The 19233-nt window shown below is 37.5% G+C and overlaps 1 protein-coding gene across 3 annotated transcripts in view; it reads left to right on the top strand.

The window, feature by feature from the left end:
* Positions 1-19233, top strand: part of coro1ca (coronin, actin binding protein, 1Ca) — a 68599-nt gene that overhangs the window by 40655 nt on the left and 8711 nt on the right. For all 3 annotated transcript variants that reach the window (XM_049470558.1, XM_022666832.2, XM_022666830.2), the window contains exons 3-5: positions 12023-12145; positions 17154-17283; positions 18615-18796. In XM_049470558.1, coding sequence (XP_049326515.1) covers positions 12023-12145; positions 17154-17283; positions 18615-18796 — 435 coding nt within the window. The remainder of the gene's footprint in view (positions 1-12022; positions 12146-17153; positions 17284-18614; positions 18797-19233) is intronic.

The raw sequence follows: 19233 nt of genomic DNA on the forward strand, positions 1-19233 counted from the left end.
CTAAATGTATTATTACATAAACTTTAAATCTATTACTACTTTTACACCACTGCCAACTTAGAAAGTAGTAAAGCTGTTGAAATTCTGCTAATATTCTGTAAATAGTAGGTTAACCTTCGGGAGACTCATGGCTGTAGTAGTAAAGAAGTGTGACCAAACGTTGGAGTCCAAAAATATTTGGCATTAAAAGGTTGGAATTAAAATACTTTTTGCTAATAGTGCTGTTGAAGGTCAAAAACATTGGCTTAAAGTCAAATTTAAAAATAAATGGTCATTGCTACATCCCTATTTAAAGTCGATTAAACAATATAAAAAAATAGAAGACTTAATTTAGACAATATCCGATCCTAAAAATGTTCTTCCCTCCTGTTTTTAGATTTGTATTTTTTTTGTGCGTGTGTGTGTATGTGTGCGAACATGCTTGTCTTGCTCAACCCTCAGCATCTCTTCTCTACTCCCCAAACAACACTACACCTACTTTCCCATTCCCTCACCCCACTGTGTGTCTGAGCAGCTGTCTCTCTTGCCCATCTGGCCAGGCTGTCCTGTTCCCTTCAGCCTCCAGCTGGCCCCGGGAGGGGGGTCTTTTGTCCCTGTGAGAGTCCCGGTCCTGTCCGGGCCTTTGTCTGCTGAGCGCTCCCCTGGGGTTCTCCCAACCCTCCAGAAGCTCATACCTTCAGACCAACAGCGTCTGTGCCACTGTGAGTTCTGCTTCTGTAAGCTTCACTCACTGAGCCTCAGAGCTGTTTTTTATATATAGCTGAAGATCAACTGGTTTGACTTGTTGTTTCCCCCATTAATGCGGAAGCCAGCCAAGCATCCTGGTTGTAGTAGTTACAGTACAGTTCACTGAGCCACTCAGTTGTGCATTTAAACTTCTATTATTTCAGTCAGAATGACCGCTACAGTTCTTTTGAATGTCTGGTATGCAGCGAGGCACATTTGCATTTAATTTAGTTTAATTTCTTTGTTAAGTGGTCCAAGCCATAACAATAAAACACTAGGGGTGTCACGATCTCGATATTTTATCGAAATCGAATCGAAATGAGGTCACGATCTCGAGTATCGAAGTCAAAAAGAGGATCGACGATCCCTCCCGCGCGCGCTACGCAAATAGCGCAGCGCGCTACGCAAATGGCGCGGCACCAACACAGCGCATCCTATTCATTTAAATAGAGATAGCCACTGCATGAGCGCAGTCGGCGGGAGTGTGATCACTGTTTTTATCTGTCCAACGGGGGAGGGGGGGCGGGGGATGGGCGCGCAGGTTTTGTATCTGTATCTAACGGAGGGGTGGGTGCGCGCAGGTGAGAGCGTGTGAACTCGCTGAAATGCGTGTGTCAGTGTGACTTGAGAACACTGACTATAGATCACAGTGAGGTGGATTAAAAATCTTAAACTTATAATTGACTACACCTGTTGCTTTCCATTGAATTAAAAAAACATCTTTCTCTCAGATAAAGTAAACACAAGCGTGTTTCTGACTAAAATAAAAGCTTTTCAGGAGAGATATAAGTTATGTGTAAATATTTATAAGACAATACCCACATCACTTATCTAACCAGCCTGTACTGATTTCTGCCCCCCAATAATGCTTTCAATAACCTCTTGTAACCCCTGGGAGCCAGGGGTTACACTCTAATAGCCTTTAATAGTCTTCAGTAGCCTTTAAAAGACTTACCTGGCGGCCGTGGTGTGTCCACTAAACTCCGTAGTTATAAACATCCTGAGGTTAGCAGCGCGCTAACTGACCTGTTTATAATGTAATCCGAGCAGTGCCTCCGTGTCGGCTGTTCTAACCTGCTGCTGTTAGCTGCTTGGGCTGAAAGATGAACTGTAGTGAGCTGTATTATCCGGTTAGTGGGGTTAAAACCTTTATTTGTTTACAGAAACAGTAAAAACGGACTGGCTGAGCTCTGTAACCCGTGGCTGGGCTGTACTGAAGTAGTGACTGAGTGAAGAGAGCGGGGTGCTGCTGCTAGTGGTTGGATGAAGAACTGCAGCTTCATGTAATGAGCAGTTTCACCAGCCATCCACACACAGCTCTGATAAACTGCTTGTTTTAATAGTGCACACTGTTGCTACCAAAAAAAGTCACTAGATGGCATTACCATATATATCTTAATAAATAATAATAATAATATTTATAATATTTATAATAATAATAATAATAAATATATTATTTAAATTTTATGAGGCATAAAATAATAACAAGAAAAAAAAACAAGAAAATCGAGAATCGAATCGAATCGTGACCCTCAAATCGAAAATGAAATCGAATCGAGGATTTAGAGAATCGTGACACCCCTATAAAACACCCTAATTTTTTCTCCTCCCTTCTCCCACCATTAGTACTATGGTCTCTGCAAGACGTAGCTAGCTTTTTTCCCACAGAAATATGTTTCAGTAGACCAAACTGTCAGCTATGGGTGCCCATGGCCCTTTTTCCCTAACCCTGATCTGTTCTTTAGGGCTACTTTTTGAACATATTGATCACTGCATATCAGAAACACCCCACGAGAATAGTGCTGTGTTTCTGGGGCCGATACAGGGGTTATGTGTATAGCAATATATTGTAATACTGTATGCAAGGTTCTATTGCAATTGTTTGTTTCAATCAAAATTTGAATAAAAATTGAATAAAAGAAGAAAAAAAAATCATTTTATGCATTTATAACTGTGGGATCTGAGTACAACACTGCTGTCTGGAGGGTGGGGTTTAAACACAAACCAATGTCTGACACCAATCTTTGTTTAAACTAATAAAAATTGATACTGTGTTTTTAAAACCCAATACAAAATATTGCAATACTGGAACTCTATGTATCTACTACATCACTAAACAAGACATGCTCTGGGTCTGGTTTTCAACACATCAACTTCATAAACTGACTGTTCACTTGCTGTCTAATTATATGTAGATCCATTCTCTTTTAAGGTGCCACTGTAACTAGATATTCAATGATTTTAACTTCACCTGTTGGTGGCTTTAATGATACGGCTGTTTGCTGTATTTAGGTTAATGTTAGTTAAAACAGCAGTCCCTAATATTTTTCCTAAATGTTCCTGAGTTTGGAGGGGATAAAATATTCTAATTAAAGGGATCAATGTCCTTGCATGACCATCACTAGGACGTCTGATATATTAATTTTAAAAACAGTGGTCTGGTAGGTTTATTTAATGTAATTTCTCACAACATTTTAATATAACATGCTTTATGCTGTTTCTGCCAGCAAAAAACGTGAGGATTAAATCTCTCAAGCTGAACTTGGGTACATGTGGGTCCTGCATAGGGACAGTTTAATTCTGCAGTAGACGTTTTATCAGCGTGAAGCTGTTTCTTATAGAGGAGCCAAGGAATCTTTGGCTGTTTTTCTGGCCTAGGGCAAAGGCTTACGTCACCACACTGCACTAACAGTGTTGGACAAAAAAATGTGTGCGCATGTGTGGGGCCTGCTGTAGTCATTTCTCAATCAGCAGCATATGGCTACCCAGCAGTCACTTTCCACAGGGATTCTAAGCTGGGCTGTGTTTGTGTGTGTGTGTAGTTGTGTGTGTGTGTGTGTAGTTGTGTGTGTGTGTGTGTGTGTGTGTGTGTGTGTCTGTTTTCCTATTTGTGTGGGAGGCTGACGGACATGACTCAGCTGCTGATTGTTCTTCTTGCTTTTTAAGACTCCGGCACCATGAGGTGTCTAGTCATGCGCTGTCTTGGTCTCTCTCTCACTCGCTCTAAATGTACTTCTTTTTTCTGCAGCTGTATAATGTATTCAGTCATTATCATATGAAAGAAAGAGCAAGAGATGGATCGTGACTAGCAGCAGCAACAGCCTCTGTACTCGCGTTCCTGCTGTCCATTCAAAGTCTGTCCACTCTGAATGAAGCAGGGGGAGAGAAAACTGGGGTCTGACCAATGTTTAGGCTGTCCAATGAGATCAGTCAATTTAGAGCTTCTGCTTATTTTAGCAAAATTCCATTGATCTTTTAAGGAATCTATTGGTTTCATGACTGGGACATTTGCTATTGGCCATTGGTTTCTAATTTCAGTTGCTAGCTGAAATGGTAATGTAAAATGTAATATATCAGGCCTTATGTATATTGGGCAGGAGGTAAGCAAGACAGTAAACTTGCTGAACGAGACATTGACCTGCATAATAGCTTGTCTTTTCCCGCCTGGCCAGCAGACACAGAAAAGAGCCGGAAAGAGGAAGAAAAGGATAGATGGGACGGGATGGGAAGAATGAGGCAGAGGGAAGTTGAGGATGTGAGGCTGTGGTATGTGCACTGTGAGCAATCCATATATCCTGTTGTAAAACTACCATACGGCCTTGCATATGGATGTGGTGGGTGCAAAAGAAGTGCAAGTCGAGCAAGTCCCAGAAACACAAGTTTCTACTCAACAGGAGTAATATTAGGAAGCCAGGTACAAGCATCTCTTTAAAACACCAGGTCTTGGCATTTTTGGGGTGTTTCCAGTACGCAGTGGTCGATATCTAAAAGAAGTGTTCCAAGAAGGGCAATTGGTGGACTGGCTAAAGATTCCTGGCTCCCCGTGTTAACTGATTACGCTGCATTTACACTGCTCCATCACGTCAATGGATATTAAGACAACCAATCCCATTCCTACTTAAAACATAAACTAAACCACTAAGAATTAAGGATAGACCTTCTTGAACCTGCTTGTTACTCTGCCGGGCAAATGAAGCGAAGAAGTTCAGCAACCTAACTTTTAATTTTAGTTTCCTTAAAAAGGGGACAGGTGATGCAGCAATTAAATTTTTTTCCTGTTTCACCTTGAATCAGTATTTTATTTAATGTTTCATAAAAAAAATAAAATAAATGCAGCCTCTGTCTGTAACACAGTAAGATGAAACCAGAAACTTGGCTAGCAAGCTAATTTAGCTTTCTAGCTACCGAGGTGTAATTCTAGTTTTTCATGCTTCTTATGAAGACAATGGTCATAAAATATTATCATTCATTTATGTTATTATTTTTTATTGTTTTTTAAGTAAAGTACTTGTGAGTATCTTTGGTTGCTTGTGACACCATTTTGCCAGCGATTTCACTGTTTTGAGTGTGCCATGAAAGTCATGAAATCTGAATGGCCATTTCCAGGCCAGGATAAGTTTTGGTAAAATACAAATACCCAGAACGTTTAAGAAAAGTCATGAAAGTTTGGTCTACAAATATGTGTTTCAGTTTATCGATGGAGAAAATCTATTTTGAGCTAACAAATAAATCCACTAATAAATTCAGTAATTTAAACCAACACAATGGAGCCCTCAGGATCTGACACACATTTTTTATTAGAGATTGTTTGTCAAAATTTTATGATTTATTTTAGACCAACTATAGTCAATTTTAATTATAGTTTTAGTTGATTTTTGGTTTTATCGTCCATGTCTGTACTGACGTTTTATAAAATCGTATGGTCATGAAAATCTGCCTTGAAGGCATAGAAAAGTAATGAAAAAAAATCATAGAAATTTACCACAAATGGTAAAATGAGATCTGAGATGAGGGCTGGATCAGTGTGAATACAGTTTTAGTGCAGAGAAGTGTAGAGGCTAGCCCAAATTGGCTCCAGTGTTGATGTTGACATCTAGTTGATGTTTGCTATCTTGTGGAGTTCTCGGCTCAAAAAAGTACAGAACTGTTTGAGTGGCTTGCCTGAAAGGGAGCTGTACAATCTAATGGGCAGGTGGTTTTAATATTATGGATGATTTGGTATACATCCTGTGTCTGTGGATCCAACTTAATAAGTACCTGAAGTATTTTCAATTTAAAATGAATTTTTATAAATAAATTAAGACCAGATTTATTAGAACATCTCACTTGTTGGCATAAATGTTTGTGTGTGTGTGTGTGTGTGTGTGTGTTTTGACTGCACATGTCCTTGTCATTCCCAATCTGTATTCCAGGAGCCCCTTCCTGCTTGCTCTTCGCTGGCCCCGCTCTGGAGGCTGCTGAGTGCAGATTTTACCGTATATGGTCATCCTCAGCTCCCAGCCTGTCAGCCTTCCAGCCCTGCTTCCTCCTGCCTCCTCATTGGCTGGGCTGCAGGCCCAGCACCCAATAGAATTTGTGATTGAAGGGTGAGAGGGTGTGGAGCGAGAATTCTTTTCTTTTTTCTTTTCATTATTCCCTCCTTTTTTGAGTCAAGTGCCTCACTGTATTTGCCAGTAGCTCTGCCCATTCTGAATGCAGGTCAATGAGAGATGAACGCTGCAGATTCTTGCACACTTATTCAGGGGTGTGGCTATGGTAGTTTGGCTTTTGTAGACGTGGGCGTTTGGACATGTGTGAACCGAATGTATGAATTGAACGTGAGCCGAAAGTCTGTCTCGCGCTGTCGTTGATAAAGATCTGTACAGATTTCTCGAAAAACAGGATCTGACCTTTCAGCTCTTCTAATTCTTCATACCTGACTGCACACTTACATAACTAGAATACATCAGCATGGCTTCTGCCTGGTCATTCCCAGAAGCTCCTCATCCTTGTATCAGCTGACTGGCTGTTGCCATGGGTAATGTAAAACAGTCTGAAGTCTGTGGGCCTGGTTGGCTTTTGGCTCGCTCAGGCCAGGGCACAGCTGTAGCCTAACTGCCCTCTGGGTCGCCATGGGCGGAAGCAGGAAATGGAAATTTCCACAATGACTAGATATGAGAGAAATGCGTGAGCTTTCAGGTGGATTATCTGCAGAGCCCTTACTTGCTCTTGCTGTAATTCCTCTGTATATGCACTTTTCTGCTTCTACACAATGCAAGTGTTAATGGCACTTAGGGTTTTTTACCTCTTGTACACTCTTAAAAAGTCAACTGATCCAGACTGGGACACTTTCTTGTGGTATTTTATATTTTCTGGGGCATTTGTTTAACTTGCCTAGAAGGGGTATGAACACTACCTCACTCTCACTCTGCAGGTAAAAAAAAAATAATAATAGAAATAATAATAGAAATAAACACATTTGAGATAGTAGGTTAAACTGGCAATTTTATGTAGTTAGCCCCCAAACTCTTATGTAAAGGTCTCTGTAAAACTGTGGCTGCTGAGTCCTTTGAATGTCCTGTTTCTTTCTCTGTGCCCTTGTGTTGAACTCCTGCAGGGATGCAATGTTTGCTTTTCTCCCCCCAGGACCTGGTTTTTGAAGAATTTCTCAACTTTTAATGGCTGTGTTTGCAGATCGTTAAATGTCATGGTGACAGCCCCCCTGCTCTCAGACTAAACTTAGCATACAGAATGTCGGACCGCCGTGATGCTGCTCTAGTTGCTATGCAACAGGTCTAAAAGATTGTCTGTGTCTGCTGATGTGTGCTGCAATTTAACGGGGTACCTGAAATTTGAAGAAAGAAAATAACCTGCACTTGACGACAACCCCCAGACTACTGTTAAGCACGTGGTGGATGCTTTATGCCAGTGACTCAGCACGGGTAAAAAGAATGAATAGATTCCACTAGTTTCGGTGTATTTGAACATATTTAAAACTAAAGCAGACAAAGATAATAAGCTGCCTTCTACAGTTAAACAATGATCAAAAATTTTCCTTGTTGTCCTTTATAAAATACTTTAGTCTAAAGCATCATAGATGGTCCTCACATCCCTCTGATTTTATCTTATTTATACCTGAATCCTGATTACTTCATCTGACTGTGGATTGTACCCTAATATGTTTTGACTCAAATGTGGCTCTGGTTACGCAGATGGTATGGTGGGCAGCACAGAGTGGGGGCAAGGTGGCTTGGTTGTTATGTTCACCTCTCAGTGCTAAGGTCTTGAGTTAAAGTCCCTGCCTGGATGGAGTTTCCTTGTTCTCCTTGTGCCCAGGTGGGTTTTCTCAATGAACTTTGAGAATTCAAAAACATGTAGATCAGATGAATTAGTTATTCTTAATAGCCCTTGTGTTTAAATGAATAAGTATTTATGTGTTTGTGTGTATGAATTGGTGTAGGACCATATACCTAAATTTGGATTTACACTCCGTCCTGGATCAGTGCCCTTAGTGCCTAATCTCCTCAGGACTGTAGTTGCATAGTCCCTTCCAGTTGGGACTGTACACAGAGTACACTGTGTGTAAAGCTGCTGTTTCTCACTGATGTGTCAGGTTTTTTTTTAATGCTTATATGTTCTTATCTGTTGGCCAGTTTTCAGTGTTGTTCAGGTTGTTACCACATAATGTTGCAGAAGCCAAAGTGGCTGGAGTTGACAATGTAATTCATGAACTGGCTAAAGTGTGACCTGCTGCTACTGTTACAGGTCACTCCTGCTGACCTTCCTCTCGGATATCAGAGATGCACAGAATCGAGGAGAATAAGTTCAGGAAATCTATACAGCCAAGCTGACCAATCAAAGCTTTTAGCTTTAGCTTAGTACGTGTTATGTAGCATGTCTTTGGTTACTTGCTGGAATTTTCAGGGGAAATCTGTGGTTTCAGACTTGCCCTGTTCCACCCCCCCAAAAACCGTTCCTCTCATATCTCCAGAGATCGGCAGCACTCACGTTTCATCTATACGTTGGACGTCTTGGATGATTGGTTGGTTGTTACTTAATTAATAACTTAAACAAAAAGGTCCACGGGTCTTTTGCCATTAAAACATTGATTGTTTTGTCAAAGTGGCAAAGCTTGAGAAATATTAATGGCTTTGTAGTTATGACCGTTAAACTCAAATTAATGTAATTACGTATAATATAAAATTACATGGTTTGGTTTATCAAATGATTTAATTTTGCTGAGTTGTCATTCCAGACTTATGTTTCTTTTCTTTCAGAATTAGACTCTCTGCATCTTATTTTTATTATTATTATTTTTTTTTACTTATTAGCATAATTTGCCTTGGTCTATTTGAACTAAATAAGCAAATTCAGTCAATCAACTGCTAGACTAAATGTGGTATCATGTTTTTTTGCATAATTATTGCTTTAAAACTGTAGTATAAAACATTAAATCTAAACAAAGTTGTTGGGTGAGTTAGAAACTGCTGTTGCCTTTAAGTGGCTGCATCAGCGTTTATGGTTAGTCTCTTTCCATGACAGTTTCACTTAATTGGTGAATTTAGAACCATTTGGATTGTTGCCCTGACCTCCTTGTGGCATGTGCTTCTGTGTGTGACCTCACACACAATCTCTCTCTCTCTCTTTCTCTCTCTCTCTCTCTTTCTCTCTCTCTCTCTTTCTCTCTCTCTCTCTTATTTTAAGAAGCAAATAGAAACAAGCAAATAAATGATCATACTTTTAAAGTGCATGAACTTTAATGATAAAGAATCATGAGACTTTGTAATTGGAGTACAAAATGTTTTAACAATTTTAAATAAGTAATATTTAATGTAATTCAGGTCATTTCAAGCTTTTGATTTTTGTTTTTTTTGTTTTATAAATTTTTAGAGGTCCTTATACTGTCTAAAGTGTCTAAATTTAATTATTGTGATCAGCTTTCTTATTTCTTATGTTCTCCTTAATCCCAGCACACCTTGTATGAACAAACACCAGGGCTGCTTTAAAGCTTTGTTATCTGTGAACTCTGAAGCTTGATTTGGTACAAGCATGTGTTAGTGTTTGCATGCTTTGCTTGCTTGCGTGTGTGTGCGTATGTGCGCATGCGTACGCGCGCGTGTGTTTTTTTTCTTACAGCCAGAATGCACATTGTTTTAAATAGAGTTGGATTTGGTGTTTTTCCAGTGATGTCATCACACTCGGGGCTTTGCATGTGTCCAGCAGTGGGAGGCGGCGGTCACAAAGCAGCGGTGTGATTCTTCACTTTCTTACACTCACATCTCTTCTTCCACAGGGCCAGAGTGCCTAATTACCAGCTCACGCGCTCCCTCTCATTCATTGTTTTCGCCAGAGGCCAAAGGCCACGACCCCACACACCCAGAGGGTGCTGATGTCATCAGGAAGTCAGCTGGTGGGGGGCGTATCCACAGGCTTCCTTTCATTTAGCGTCTTTTGTGTGGGCGTGAGTGTATGTTTGACAGAGAGAGAGAAACCGGGGAGAGAAACGGCACTAGACAATACACACACACACACAACTTGATTATATTATGCCTGACCTGAGAAGAAAAAAACTAAGGGGAATGAAGAGAGTGTGTGCATCAGTAATTATTCTCAATTCCACCTGAAAAACTAATGTCCGGCTAAATCCCAGCAAAAATTAATGTGCCCTAAGGCTAAAAAAAGAAATTTATCTGATTTTCAGTAATTGCCACTTTTTCACCATAGTATCAAATAAATTGAATAAATGTCTTTAGTTTTGAAAAATATTTATCATTAGTAAATGTATTGTTTATAATTTTAACTGCCCATCTGGTTGTGATTTGATCATGTCATTAAAACATAAATTCCCTGTAAACTCATTACCTAACAAAGAGCTCTTTATATTTAGAAAAAAAAATATATATATATATTGTTTGAATAAAAAAGGCATGATTTTTGTGTTTAATTTAACTGTGGTACCTGTTAAATAAAATATATAAGTATAAAATGTCTGTATTGGGTTAATCCTAGATTTTATTGCTGCCTAATAGAATAATAAAGTTATTGAATCACTGGTCGTTCAATATGTGGCATGTTTAATGACTGGGTCATTCGTTGAGATTCACTAAAACAGTAGATAGCACTCGTCTGGAGCTGTGATGGGTCAGAATTCCTGACGCACACATTTTAAAACCTTCTGAAGAAGCATTTGTGTAATGAAATGTGTGCTGTATTATTGAGTGATCAGAATCAATAATAGAATGATAGAGTATATCGAACTGCTGCAGTTTTTGTATTGTATAAACACATTACATAAGCGAGTCTGTTAGGAGAACTAGTAGTATAGTGCTCAATTTCACACTGGCCTGCACACATACATAAGAAGGCAGTAAATTTTGTTGGGGAATCTTGCGTATGCCCATGTGCAGTCCCTCACGCGCCCCATCCTCTAGCCCTCATTTACACGTTATGGAGGAATTTGAGCATTAGCTCACGCCAGAAGAATGCCCAGTTACCCTGTGCTGGGCCTGATGTGCGGTTCCGAGGCTCAAACTCTGTAAAACTCAAAAGATGAGCGAATATCGCTGAGACAAACATCCGAATTTAGCCCACACACTGTATAGCCATAAAACATGGTGTTTTGTTTTGGAGCGAGCTGCCAAAACTCTGGGAGATTCTTAACTGTATTTTCATTCAGAACTCAAAGGCAGGAAGAGCCATTGTTGGAGCAGGGTGTCTGCAGATCCTCAAATTCTTTCTTTCTTTGTCCTGAAAAGTCTAAAATCTCTCTCCCAAAGGTCCTAAACATGCCAGAAAGAGTAAATTTTTCTCACACTGCTTTTCGTATCTTTCAAATTTCGCATACAAACTTACTTGCTGCTAGAAGAACCGTGAAAACAATGATTAAATATTAATATTTTTAGATCCATTCATTACTTGCTTTTAGGTAATCGAAACTGCACTGTAGACATGCTGAAGTGAAAATTTGCATAACCCAGTTATATCACCGGACACTATTTTTAGTGTATGGATAAAGTTTCCTTTGCAAGCTGTTGCTGGATAGTTATGTTATAGGGCCGCACAATATTGGGGCAAAACTGCATATATAATACATAATATTAGAATATATTGGTATGTTTAAAAAAACAAGAACTTTTAACATATTTCTCTAGAAGTCACTTAACTTAGTAAACCCCCCCCCCCCCCCCCCCCCCATGTCTCATAAATAATGCACTCCTAGTACCCAACATTTGGAATGAAATTAATACTACTGTGCCGATCAATGCAGAAATAAAACATGTTTGTATCAAACAGCATGTATTGTGCAGCCCTGTTATGTTGTTTGAAATGACTCTCTCAAGCTCTCTGTACATATTTATATATATTTTTTTTCTATTGATCTCTGTCATGTTTCTGCATGTGTTTAATGAATGCTGGTCAAAAGTGTTATGATTTCATGTTCTGCTTTCTGGAGCAGTGCTTTTGGTAAAACAGAGACTTTGCTAATCCACATTCTTATTTCTTACCCCTTATTTCTTCTGTTTTCCTCTTTCTGCAGACGGGTCGTATAGATAAGTCCTACCCTACGGTATGTGGACACACGGGGCCAGTGTTGGACATCGATTGGTGTCCCCACAATGATCAGGTCATCGCCAGTGGGTCAGAGGACTGCACCATTATGGTATGTTCCACCAATGACTTACTCTACATAGAGTGCAATTTAGAGAATCATGCTTTTATTAGTATATTTATCACTGTTTAAAAACACACTGCCATGCAGTCGTGACTCATTAAAATAGCTGCAGATGAAATTACTGTAGCAGTGCTGCGCTTCACATGTGTGATTTTAGATTAGTGGAAGCTCTGCTGCATGACCCACATCAGAAATGTATTTTAAATACCTGAAATGTGATCATTCTCAGAAGCAAATTAGTGTGACTCAACTGGCTTTAGTCTGAAATTGTTAATCGGTAGCTTTGATACCAGCTATTTAATTAAAAAAATTCTAATTCTAATCTTTCTAAATTGATAAAATAATGCCAAGCCATCTTTTAAATACATTAAAATTGCATGTAATCTGCTTTTTAAAAGATCTTATACATTGGTTTATATGATCTTCTAAATATATTTTATACAGTTCGTCCACAGTCAGAATTTAAGAAAATTTGAATTTTATATAAGACCAATTTGTATGTTTGGCAGTGTGCCAAATCCTGCTGGAAAATAAAATCCACATCTCCATAAAAGTTGTCTGTAGCAGAGTGTAGCATGAAGTGCTGTAAAATTTTGTGGGAAAACAAAACTGCACTGACTTTAGACTTGATAATAAAACACAGTGGATCAACACCAGCAGATGACATGTCTCTCTGATCCAAACCATCACTGATTGTAGAAACTTCACACTAGACCTCGAGCAGTTTGGACTGTGTCTCTCTTTATTAGACTCTGCTCCCTTGATTTACAAATGAAGTGTAAAATGTACTGATGATCAGTGATGATTTGATAAAGAGAGACATGTCATCTGCTGGTGTTGATCCACTGTGTTTTATTATCAAGTCTAAAGTCAGTCTAATTCAGTCAAATTACGACTAAATTACATTTTTAAATGATTAATTTTAAACAGCTAGTTTGGCACTGTACAATTACTTTATGTTGGTAAATTAAAGATTTGCCTAAAATGGAATTGAGGGGGCCCTTCATATTAAAATATATATTAAAATAAAAAAATATATAACAAATTTGTACAGAATGTTAGTGTGTGTATATAAATATTAATAACACAAACAGAAAAAATGCCTGTCACTTTTGCATTGTGAAAGTTATTGTTTCTAATTGTAGGAGATTCAGTGGAAGATTTGGTAACAGTTTGTTGGAGGGCAGTGTTTGTAAAGTTTTACAAACCCACATAAATTTTTAATGAATGTTTATTATATTTGACATCAGTCATCATGAATTCTGCTATTGTCAGTTTAATGTTGTTTGTGTGTTGAGTGTAGTGTTGGAGGTGTAGGTGTAACACAACCTTACGACACTGCCACACTAACATCACCCCAGTTCTTTAGTAAAGATCTGTCTGAGTCTCTGAACTGTTGATTTAGAGTTTTGCTTTTTTTAGGCTGTGTGAGCATGTTAGGTTAGTTGTGATATGCTGTGCTGCTCTCACTTCCCCTCTGGAGGTTAAACACTTCCTCCTGTACAACAAAAACAGCCTTTGTCATTTCACGACCCTGATTCTCTCAAGGGAACAAAAATCATAGGAACAGTGAATATGTAAATGTTAGTGTTGTGCTGTTCCACTTTTCTCATTGTTACTGGGTGTGAACTTCAGTAGACCTATAGGAAAGCATTGTTCAAGACTCTAAACGTTAACCTCAGTGTTCAGTTTTGAGGTGACGGTGTTTTGGACCAACTGACCTTTTATTAAATGTTATCAGAATGTAGGCCTGTCAGGATAACAGTTATGTGTTTTGTTGGTTTATTATCCCAAAATTAAATTTGATAAATAATTTAAGACCAGTGTATGCTATTAAAGAGTGTTAAGTGTTCAGAATTAATTAGCATTATTGCAAATCAGTGCTGTTGCAGTCTTTAAATCTATACATTACAACACATTAATTCATTTTTACATGTCTTATATATTATAATGTAGTGTCAGTGTAATAATGTAAATTGTATTGTGTTAGTGGATATCAGTGGTCAGTGTACTGACCAATCAGATATTTTTCTTTTGAAGAGATTATAATTAGTCTTGTATAATTGTTAAATTAATTATTGAATTTTGTCTTATCCGACTATTATAAATCTATACATAACTATACATAAACAGTATTTAAATAGTAGTTTTTAAGAATCTGCCACTGTTGATGTGTTTAACCTCCTAGGACCAGGCGTCCACAACACTAAAGTTTGCTCTACAAGGCCCTTCTGTCCTCTTATGAGGCCATTATACTGTCACCTAGTGGTGACATAAGAGCTTAACACGTTACACTTTCAATTTTGTTCAGAAATTTAAATAAACATTAAATACAGTAAATGTTAGCTTTTTTTTTACTTTTTTACTCTGTCTTGGTGTTAAATGAATGTGGATTGTGAAAATGTCATTAAATATCACATTACATTTTTACCATATAGCTCAGTAGGGGTGCGCCATATCGTATCGTACGCAGTAATATTGCAACATTTTTGAAAATTGTTAATGATTTTATATCTTTAAATATCCTGCCATATCCCCCACCCCTAATTAAAACATCAGGGTACTATGTTTTACTGTTTTTATCAAAAGATAAATTCACACTGTTCTCATTTTTCCATTATATATCTACTAGAGACTAGAGATCATTTATATTACATCCTGGATATATGGAGATATTTGGAGTGCATTATTAGTATCATAACATTCTGGACCATTGGCTTCTGTTACAAAAATGTATTTTTTAATATCTCAGTTAGAGGGTGTGCCATATCATATCGTATGTTGTAATAAAATGTCATTTTCATTTTATTGCAGTAGTGTATTCATAAAATACTTTGTTTAATTCAGTGTTTTCTCATATTGCCAAGATTATCATTATCACGAAAATACAATATAATATATAGTGATATTATTTTAGGGCCATATTGCCCACACCTATCGCCCTGCTCTATCAGTATGTGATTTATTTAATTATGGCTTTTATTCTGTTCACATCAATATCGGAATTATATGAAATCAACCAAACTATAAAACGGCCTTAACCTGATTGATGTCTAAAATGTAAAAGTTTAAATAGTAAAGTATTAGCCATGTGTACTTTATTCACACAGAAAATTAACAACCTGCAAATAAATAACAGATAAACTTTAGGTCAGCTGAGTTCTGTGAGTTCCTGCAGAACTTACTGCCCCCCTCAGTCTTTGCAGTGAACTCTTATTCAGAGCTTTAGGGTAAATGGCAGGTAATGGCAGGTGTTTGTAGAATGTTGCAGGACGAGAATACTCTCTCAGGCCTTCTGTCTAATGAGTATGTTTGGAATAGCATTTTCTGATCTCACTAATATTTTAGACATAAAAACATCAAGTTTGATGAATAAATCTTTTTAAACAAGCATTAACTCTTACTAACTGTCTTGCACATGTCAAAATGTATAGTAAATCGTCTCTGTGCATGCACAGAAATCTATAGTGGATTACAAATAGTGTGAATGTATTTGGAATTTTATATTGATTTAATGAATAAAGTGTGAATAGAGTTGTGATCTACATAATGAGTTTACATGTTAAACATCCAATAATTAGTGTGTTAAATATAATCCCATTTTCTCTCATAATAAAACACCTGATTATGTTTAGATGGACATGTTTATAATGTTGGGAAATATAGAGCTGCAGTAGTGGAGTAACTTGAGTATGGACAGGTTCAATCATCTCTAGAAAAGAATTGTTCTGGAAGACATTCTCTTCGCCAAGGACTAAAAGTTAGGGATGTATTGAATATTTGGCAACCAAAATGACATGGCTGAAAATGGCAAGCAATAAATAAATAAGTAGGTAAGTAAATAAATGAATAAATAAAAAATTATGAAAAGACCAAATAATTGATATTATACATTGCCTTTGTTGGTTTGTCGGCCGGGATGTTAAAACAATGTTAAGTGTTCAATAAATATTTTTAAATTGTAGTTTTGGACTTGTAGTTTTAAATAAGACTAAACATATTTAAGGATTGTAATTTGTACAGTGTTGAAAAAGTGGCAAAATGAAGAAAATATATGTTTTGTATTTGTTATATGTTGTTCGGTGCAACCCTACACTAAACTTACATAGACATAAGAATAAACAGACATAAAATCTTACAAAGGAGTAGTAGGAGAACTGATCTGGGTTCGGTTTGTGTGATCTCAGTATCAATAGATACACTCTGCTGCCTCCTACAGACCGATTTCTGTAAGTGCACCATGCGTGCTTCCAAATGGAACATCATCACATCATACTTGATTTGATACCATATTCTTACATTTGTGTCGCATCATCTTGTCAGTGAGCAATACTAAATAAGCCTTTTACAATAATTCAACTATCTATTTATCATGCAGCAAATTTTTTTAGCCAATATTTTAGCCAGTCACACAATGACTAATCCCTCATAACGTCACCTCCACACACAGTGCTGAGTACTGAGACTATTAGATAATAAAAATAATAAAAAAATATCCTTTAATCTTTTTACAGGTAGAACAAATAGACAAACAGCCTACAGCTTCAACATTATTTATAGTTAAACGTTCATTATGCTTTAAATTATGGCTTTAATTGCATTATTATGCTGTTATATTATCTATATATCACTGTCATAAAACTGTCTTTAAAAATATATCACTTATCGCAGTTACTTTTTGGAACAATGTATCATTCACAAAAAATGTTATTGTTGCAGGCCTTATTATAAATAATAAATTAATTAACTGACTTAACAAGAAGATCTTCATCAATGATTAATTAGCATTTTGAGGGAAAAGCATGCTTGATCCAACTTACTTAAATGAAGTAATAAAAAATTAGAATAAAGTTTGTTTCCTAAATTGATTTTGTAAATATCCTGAAGCTGCATTACATGAAAAACACTGCTTTGGACCTATGAATTTTCTGTGTTTACCATTTACAGTAATTGGATTTATTATCATGGTTAAAGTATTTTTTTCTCTGTGTTTTAGGTGTGGCAGATTCCTGAGAATGGCCTGGTGACCTCCATGTCAGAACCTGTGGTTGTGCTGGAGGGTCATTCTAAACGAGTGGGAATCATTTCCTGGCATCCCACTGCCCGAAATGTTCTCCTCAGCGCAGGTGAGCAACAACCTCTTTATTTTTACTGTTACTTCCATAGACTGTATATAGCTGGACAGAGCATAGTCTCTCAAAAGTGAAGTCACCACAGGTCGGGCGCCCCCTGCTGTTCGGTTTCAGAAAGCCGTGTAACCCCACCCATCCCCACAGGTTTCAATGGCAAAACAGAACAACTTTCAATCATGTTTTTTTCTGATATAATGTAATTCTACCTCCATTATTTAAATGCAACAGCTAGTGTAACCTCTGCTTATATTGTCAAATTTTTATATTCTCACAGAGTTCGTTTTTTAAAACGTTATTCAGCTCTATTCAAAAAAGGTGTGGTTATTGTAAAAGGGCTGGTTATGGGCGGGACCAATAACAGACCGTCAGCTCCGCTCCGCCCCGCTCTGCAGTCTGTGACCGCGAGGCAGCCCTCAGGGGCGGGGTTATTTAAATGAGTAGGCTGCTCTCCACAGTCTTTCTCCCTCCTCTGGTCTCTACTGCGCAGAATCATGTGTCAGGATCGCCAACATGGCGGAAGATTTTGGCTTCATTTTCATTGAATGAATGGGAACGGCGACACGGCGTCCATCTTTTTTTACAGTCTCTGGTTACTTCCTAATAAGTAATTTTAAATCAATTAAAATACAGGTGAATGCGGCATATTGGTGATAATGGGTATTTTGCTAAGATTCCATCATAAATGGCATGTCTTGTAGCTTTGTTGCTTTAATTCAGGTTTTTTTTTTTTATCTCTCTGGCCCCTTTCGGTGATATTCCTTCTCTTTTACTGAATCTCTCTGTCTGTTTTGCCCTCATTCTCCTCTTGTTTGTTGTTTCTTTCCACGTCTTAAAAAAAAAAAGCTGAGTTCGCAGTAGAACTAGTAACAGAAATATACATGTATTCTGTTGAGATGTGTGGCTCATTGCTAAGTCAGTACTTTTATTTATGTCCAAAAAGTTTGTTTAGGCTTTAATTCATTATTCGATTGTATTAGTGAGATGCTTTACTTCAGGGTATTGTTTGTGTCAAATACTTGTAGGTATGTACATTAATGGCTGAAAGTGATGGCACCCATGAAATTTGGCCAGAACATTAAGTACTTCTCACAGAAAATTATTGCAATTACATGTTTTGTTATGCACATGTTTATTTCCTTTGTCTGTATTGGAACAGCACATAAACAAGAGGGGAAAAAGCCAAAACTTTATAAAATTTCAAACAAAACTCCAAAAATTCAGTGCACACAAAGGCAATAAACATGTATAAAAAAATGTGTAATTGCAATAATTTTTGGGGTAATTTCGGTGGTGCCAACATTTTCAGCCATCATTTTCACATGCAGGCTGTGATAATGTGGTCATAATCTGGAACGTGGGCACCGGAGAGGCTATGATCACTCTGGAGGACATGCACCCAGATGTCATCTACAGTGCCTGCTGGAACCGCAACGGCAGCCTCATCTGCACTGCCGCCAAAGACAAGAAGATTCGAGTCATCGACCCACGCAAAGAGGAGATCATAGCGGTATGGACATCTCACAGCTTCTCACACTTATTCACACGTTTTTATTTCCAGGACAGAAGCTTAAATCTCAAGTCACTTTAAATTCTACATTTCTCTATATAGTTTCTTTCTTAACAAAGTCTTTAAATGGCTTGATTAAAAAAAATGTGTTTTGTCTTATGTTAAATCCATTTCCCAAAGGTCTTAAATTACCATGAAAGTAAAAACAATTCTGGTTTAATGCAATTAAATACAATTTTCTAAATTCCATATACAAGTTAGCGTACTTGTTTAATTGCAGATGTATAACTACTGTAGTCCTGGGGAAGTGTAAATTTAACAAAAAATGGTTAGATGACACCAATTTTGCATGGAGACCTATTTTCAGTGTGCAAACTTCCATTTCTGTTTAAGCAAATCTGTTCATTTATGTTTGTTAGACACACAGGAATTCTAAA

This window comes from Astyanax mexicanus, chromosome 22, assembly GCF_023375975.1.
Source record: "Astyanax mexicanus isolate ESR-SI-001 chromosome 22, AstMex3_surface, whole genome shotgun sequence".
Classification (NCBI taxonomy): Eukaryota; Metazoa; Chordata; class Actinopteri; order Characiformes; family Acestrorhamphidae; genus Astyanax; species Astyanax mexicanus.